Below are 6,393 nucleotides of genomic sequence, written 5' to 3'. Positions count from 1 at the left end.
GGGGGTGCCTGCTGCAAGAGAGCGCAGACAGCTTTACGTCCATGAAATACCATCCTCCAGCAGCACTTGGCTTCCCTGCAGGGCGTTTTGCAAGCCTGGGGCCGTTGGTTCAGGAGGGCTGGACCCGGCAGAGGGGCTGCAAAGCTCAGGGAGGGTTGTGCCCTCCCCATGCCTTCTCCATTACCACAAAATGCCAAGTTGGAAGGGACCCCGAGGGTCATCTGGTCCAACCTTTCTAGGTGACAGCGGGGTTGAGATGAGAAGGCTCTGCACCCTGTCAAGCAGGGGCTGTGCAGTGGAGGGGAATCCACCACTTCTCTTGGGAGATCTTTCCAATGCCTGATTGTTCTCAAACTAAAACATTTTCTCCTGAAGCCCAAACAGAACCTACCCAGGAGTAACCTGTCCCCATTCCCCCTTGTCTTTTCCACGTGACTCCCTGTTTTCCCTCCCTGAGAGCCCTACCTTGTGGTGAGGAGAAATAAAGCTATGTGTAGTAGCTTTCCTGATGGGAAGGGTCCAAGCTCGCTGTTTGATACGCCTGGCACGGTTGTAAATAGTTATTTATTTATTGGAAATATACCCTGAGCAATGCACAGCCACAAGGGGATCCTGTGCAGAGACCAATAAAACTTTTACAGTCTGGGTTTGAAAGCTCTTCATGAATTGTTTCTTTATTCCCCTTTGAGTTATTCCTTTCTCCCCCTTCTTTGAAATGAACGCTTTGCCTCAGCTTGTCTCGCAGACAGACCTCCACAAACCCCTTCAGACACAGCAGGAAAAGTGGGAGCTGTGGGTGCTTAGGGGAGCATGGGGTGAAGGACAGGATGTCACCCAGAGGGAGCTGGGCAGGCTGCAGGGGTGGGCTGAGGAGAATCTCATGGGGTTCAGTAAGGCAAAGTGCAAGGTACTGCGCCAATCCTGGATGTCACAGAATGTTAGGGCTGGAAAGGACCTCTGGAGATCAGCCAGTCCAATGGCCCTGCCAGAGCAGGGTCACCCAGGGCAGGTCACACGGGAATGCATCCAGGTGGGCTTGGAATGTCTGCAGAGAAGGAGACTCCACAGACCCTTTGGGCAGTGCAGGCTGGGGGACAATAAGATTGAGAGCAGCCCTGCAGAAAAGGACTTGGGGTTACTCAAGCCAACCTTGTGAAGTTCAGTAAGACCAAATGCAAGATCCTGCATCTGGGTCAAGGCAATTCCAAGCACCAATATAGGCTGGGCAAGGACTGGTTTGAGAGCAGCTCTGAGGAGAAGAGTTGGGGGTGCTTGGGGGATGAGAAGCTCAATCTGAGCTGTCAGTGTGCTCTGGCAGCACAGAGAGCAACCAGAGCCTGGGCTGCAGCAAGAGCAGTGTGGGCAGCAGGGCCAGGGTTAGGGTTAGGGGATCCTGCTCCTCTGCTCCATACTGCTGAGACCCCACCTGGAACACTGTGTCCAGTTCTGGAGCTCCTGGGCCAAGAGAGATATGGATGTGCTGGAAGGTGTCCAGAGCAGTGCCACAAGGATGAGCAGAGGGCTGGAGCTACTCTGCTGTGAGGAGAGACTGAAGGAGCTGGGGCTGTTCAGTTTGGAGAGGAGAAGGCTCCCAGCTGACCTTCTTATGGCCTTTCAGTATCTTGAGGGGGCTACAAGAAAGCTGGAGAGTGACTTTTGAGGTATCAGGTAGGGATAGGACTGGGGGGAATGGAACCAAGCTAGAAATGGGGAGATTTCAGCCTGAATGTTAAGAAGAAGTTGTTCAGCATGAGGGTGGTGAGAGCCTGGAGTGGGTTGCCCAGGGAGGTGGTGGAAGCCTCATGCACGGAGGTGTTTAAGGCCAGGCTGGATGAGGCTGTGGGCAGCCTGTTCTAGTGTGAGGTGTCCCTGCTCACAGCAGGGGGGTTGGAACTGGCTGACCTTTGTGGTCCCTTCCAAGCTTGACTGATTCTGTGATTCTGCTGGTGAACAAGAAGCTGGACATGAGCCAGAAGTGGGCATTTGCAGCCCAGAAGGCCAACGGCAGCCTGGGCTGCATCAAAAGAAGCATGGCCAGCAGATGGAGAGAGGGGATTCTGCCACTCTGCTCTGGTGAGACCTCACCTGGAGTACTGTGTGCAGTTATTGGACCCCCCAGAACAGAGGCAATTGAACCTGCTGGAACATGTCCAGATGAGGCCCACAAAGATGATCAGAGGGTTGAAGCATCTCTCCAGTGAAGTGAGGCCAAAAGAATTGGAGCTGGTCAGATTGGAGAGGAGAAGGCTCTGGGGAGACTTTAGAGCTACATTTCAGTATCCAAAGAGAACCTGCAGGAGGGCTGGGAAGGGACTGTTTAGAAGGGCTGGTGGTGATAGGATGAGGAACAATAGTTTGAAACTGGAGCAGAGATTTAGGTTGGACATCAGAAGAAAGTTCTTCACAATGAGAGTAGTGAAATACTGGAACAGGTTGCCCAGAGATGTGGTTGAGGTCCCACTGCTGGAGACCTTCGAGCTCATGCTTAATGTGTCCCTGGGCAGCCTGATCTGGTTAGAGGCATCCCTGCTGCCAGCAGGGACAAGATGAGCTTTGGGGGTCCCTTCCAACCCAAGGCAATCACTGAATCTGTTAATCCTTCATCCTGTTGGTCTTCACAGATGTGACTAGAACAGAAGGAATGAGCTATAAATACTGGAGAACAAGAAGAACGTGGCAGAAAACCCAGCTAAGCTGGAAGTGGCTAACTTAAGTGCTGCCTCAGCACGGCCACGCTGGGTGTATCTCTTTCCATCGATGTGTGGTTGAAGTGCCATCCAGAGGTGATGTTCGCCTGTGGCCCAGCAAGAAGGATTGAGTTCTCCTGTATTTTCTTGTGGAAAATACAGTCTGGGACATGTGTGTCCTAAAATCCCTTTGCCTGGGAGTCTGAGGAGATTTATTGAGAGGATTCAAATATTTCCCTTTCCCTATTATATCCTCCTCCCTTCCTTTTCTCCCCTCCCTCCTTTTCCCCAAAGGAGTTTTGGGACTCTTGGGCACTTTCCAAGCTTGTGTAATTTCAGGCTGTGATCTCAGAAGCTCCATTTAACGTAAGAGGAACCCAGAAGGGTCCTATTCGTACCATGCCCTCAGCACCCTGTGTTGCTGGTGTGGAAGTCTGGTGTGATCCTACCGCCTCACACTGCTGTGGGTGTAGAGGCTTGGGAAAGTCCTACAGCCCATCTTTTGGACTTTGCAACATCTTCCAGGGCATTTTGGGGCAAGGTTGTGGTTTATGATTTGGCCCATGGCTGGTCACTGGTATGTTTTGAACCCCTCACAATCCCTGATCCTGGCGGAGGTTCCTTGCTGCCACAGTAATGAACCAAGCAATGTAATCAGCTGTGTCACAGGCCAGTCTTATGGCTTTTTATTTTGTTGAACTGCACAGCACAAGCAAGGACCAGCAGCTTGCCCCCTGGCCAGCCAAAGTCCCCTTTGCCCATGCCTGCTGGAGACACCCATCTGGGGTCTGGTGAGGGCAAGGACACCCTAGAAGGTGGTGGTCTTTGTGAGGAGAGATCCAGGCTTGCAGCAGGGCTCGGGATGCACAGGCTCCTGCTGGCAGGGCAGAGGTGGGCACATGCAGCCCTTGCCCTTGTCATCCCCCCGGGGAGCAGCGCAGTAATCGAGAGGCTCTTCCTCCTCCTCCTCATCCATGGTGTTCCCCTCCCCAGCGTGGCAGCAGCAGAGGCTGGCATTCAGGCAGCGACGCAGGACACCATGGAAGGAGTGCCGGAAGTTTTCCGAGAGGAAGCCGTAGAGGATGGGGTTGGCACAGCTGTTGGAGTAGCTGAGGATGAGGGAGGCGTTGTTGACGGTGGCATCCAAGCGTCCCGGCAGCAGCAGGTTGATCAGCTGCACCACATAGAAGGGCATCCAGCAGATCACGAACATGGCAACCACCATCAGCACCAGGCGGGTCAGCTTGCCCTCGGAGCGCCGGCGCTGCTGCCAGCCCACCCGCTGCGCCACCGCCCGCATCTTGCCCACGATCAGCAGGTAGCACAGCCCCATGGCCAGCACCGGCAGCAAGAAGCCCAGCAAGGTGGTGTAGACCACGAAAGCGGCTGACCAGGCGGGGCTGGGCCAAAGGAGGTTGCAGGCCACCGCTTGGCCATCGCGGGTGGCTGCTGTGCCGGCGAAGATGGGGATGGGCGAAGCAACCAGCAAGGAGAGGAGCCACACGCCCCCATTGACCATCTTGGCCACCCGAGGCCGGCGGTAGGTGGCCGCTCGCAGCGGGTGCACCACCGCGATGTAGCGGTCCAGGCTGAGAACGGTCAGGCAGAAGACGCTGGTGAACATGTTGAGCCCATCGACGCCCAGCACGGTGCGGCACAGGGCCCGGCCGAAGGGCCAGTGGTGCAGGGCGGCCGAGGTGGCCACGAAGGGGATGCTGAGCATGAAGAGTTCGTCGGCGATGGCCAAGTTGAGCAGGTAGATGTTTGTGGCCGTCTTCATCTTGGCGTAGCGCAGGATGACGAAGATCACCAGGGAGTTGCCCAGCAGCCCCAGCAGGCACACCAGGGCATAGATGCACTGGATCACCACCATGCCAGCGATCTCGCCCACCTTGCTGCCCCACTCCGCTTGCCCCTGCTGCCGCCCAGCTTCCTCTGCAGCTGTGCTAGTGTTGGGGGGCACCTCAGAGGCGGCCCAACTGGCTACGGTCCAGAGGGGCACGCTGGCCACCTGGGCCCCCGCCGGGAGCTGCTGAGTGTCGGCGTTCATGCTGGGAGACAGCCCATGGAGGGGACACTGCTGGGGATGGGGGCCAGTCTGAAACAGGGCACAGGCAGAGAGAGGAAGGGGGAGATGAGAGCAGCAGCAAATGCAAAGCGCATTTCCCCTTCTTTCCCCCTTGGATCGTGGCCACATGCATTGGGCAGCTTTGCCCGTGGTCTCCTCTGCTCCCTCCCTCCATCCCTCTCCGTTCCCCGGGCACCTTCACATTATTCCTTGGGGCAGCAGCATCCAGGCCAGAGCATCCTGGTGTTTGGGGTCTTAGGGGCTGCGGGCGCGGGGAGTCTGTCAACTACCCAGGGAGGCACAGCAGGAGACCCATGGCATGGCCTAAGAATCAGTGCCACCAACCGCCTTAGCCAACGACCTCAGCGGTTTCATTAACCCCTGTAGGGAAAAGTAAAACAGAAGGAGAAACCAAGCTGGGCATCTTTTACCTCTCAGTCCTCCGAGGATTAAACGAGCATCTCTCGTCCCTTCCAGGGAGGCAGCAGCCGGTGCTGGGAGCTGCTCCAACAGGATCCGCGGGCTCTTGGCAACGCAAAGTCCTGCTTGACCTGAATCAGATGACCAGAAGGATCCGGACCTTTTAAAGCGAAAGACAGAGCAGGCTGGCTGGGTGGGGATACAGGCGACAATCTCTCACCCCCATCTCTGCTGTAAAAAATCCCAGTTCCTGTTACAAAAGAAATAGGCGAAATAGAATCCAAGTTTCCAATGGACGCGCTCTGCTTTCCCGATGGAAAATAAAGCAGCAGCCGTACCCCTCCCCCTTCTCTCTGAGGTGTGCGGGATTCTGGTGGCTGTGCCCACGCCGAGGTGGGACAAACCATCCTCCTCCGGTGCTGAGCCCCGGTCCTCCGGTCCCTGGTACTGCGGGCACTGCGGCGGGCGGGATGCTGCAGTCCGAGCTCGGCGGCGGGGAGGGACCGGGACCCCCCCCCCCCCCCCAGCAGAATCCACCCTCCTCCGCACACACTCCGCCTTCGCATTTCCCCCTCCTAACCTCAGCAGGTGCCTCCGGGGGGTCCCCGGGCAAAGGCAGGAGATGGATCCGTGTTGCCCTGGCGACCAGCCCCCACCCCTTCTTCCCCGCGCTCGCTCCCGCATCCCTCCCGCGCATCCCCTGCGCCGCCCTTCCCTGCCAACATCCCCCCCCCCCCCCCCTTTCTGCAGCCGCTGCAAGGCGAGGGGGGGCAGCGGGGGTGTGCAGGCAGGGACCTCCACATGCCTGCTTGGTTGGCAGGGCAGGAGTATTCCAAACCCTGGAGATGGGGAGATGATGGACATAAGGTGGTTGGAATCAGGAGGAAGTTCCTTGCAGTAAGAGTGGTGAAACGCTGGAACAGGTTGCCCAGGGATGTGATTGAGGCCCCATCCTTGGGCACCTTCAAGATCAGACTCGATGCATCCCCAGGCAGCCTCATTTAGTTGGAGGCGTCCCCTGCTGACTGCAGGTGGGTTGGACAAGATGACCTCTGAGGGTCCCTTGTAACCCAATGCCATCTGTGAATCTGTGGGGGGAGGAACACCCCAAGCCTGACCCTGAAAGCAGTTATACCTTGACAACTCTACCCCAAATCAGAGTTTACCCTGAACTTTGTGATGCCATGGGTATAAAGAGGAAGAAATTGCACCACTTGT

The 6,393-nt window shown here is 56.7% G+C and overlaps 1 protein-coding gene across 7 annotated transcripts; it reads right to left on the bottom strand.

The window, feature by feature from the left end:
- Window positions 1–3,341: 3,341 nt before the first annotated feature.
- On the bottom strand, window positions 3,342–5,841 carry SSTR4 (somatostatin receptor 4). Of its 7 annotated transcripts, none has more exons than XM_064145721.1 (4): window positions 5,756–5,841; window positions 5,187–5,425; window positions 4,952–5,079; window positions 3,342–4,785 (listed from the first exon to the last, which is right to left on the bottom strand). In XM_064145721.1, exon 4 carries the CDS (start codon window positions 4,735–4,737, stop codon window positions 3,496–3,498), a length of 1,242 nt encoding a protein of 413 aa, XP_064001791.1. In that variant the 5' UTR covers window positions 4,738–4,785; window positions 4,952–5,079; window positions 5,187–5,425; window positions 5,756–5,841; the 3' UTR covers window positions 3,342–3,495. The 7 variants fall into 7 exon arrangements, with proteins under 7 accessions (XP_064001791.1, XP_064001795.1, XP_064001793.1 ...); XM_064145725.1 differs by having other exon boundaries at window positions 5,187–5,335; XM_064145723.1 differs by lacking the exon at window positions 5,756–5,841 and adding an exon at window positions 5,514–5,694.
- Between the last annotated feature and the right edge of the window lie 552 nt (window positions 5,842–6,393).

Source organism: Pogoniulus pusillus, chromosome 7 (genome assembly GCF_015220805.1).
Source record: "Pogoniulus pusillus isolate bPogPus1 chromosome 7, bPogPus1.pri, whole genome shotgun sequence".
Taxonomy (NCBI): domain Eukaryota; kingdom Metazoa; phylum Chordata; class Aves; order Piciformes; family Lybiidae; genus Pogoniulus; species Pogoniulus pusillus.
Note: the sequence above shows the minus strand (reverse complement) of the source record. Positions and strands in the feature narration are given on the sequence as shown.

Bases quoted from the DNA above. Each gene is read 5' to 3' on its own strand.
- SSTR4 (XM_064145721.1), bottom strand. From the start codon at position 4,737: ATGAACGCCGACACTCAGCAGCTCCCGGCGGGGGCCCAGGTGGCCAGC.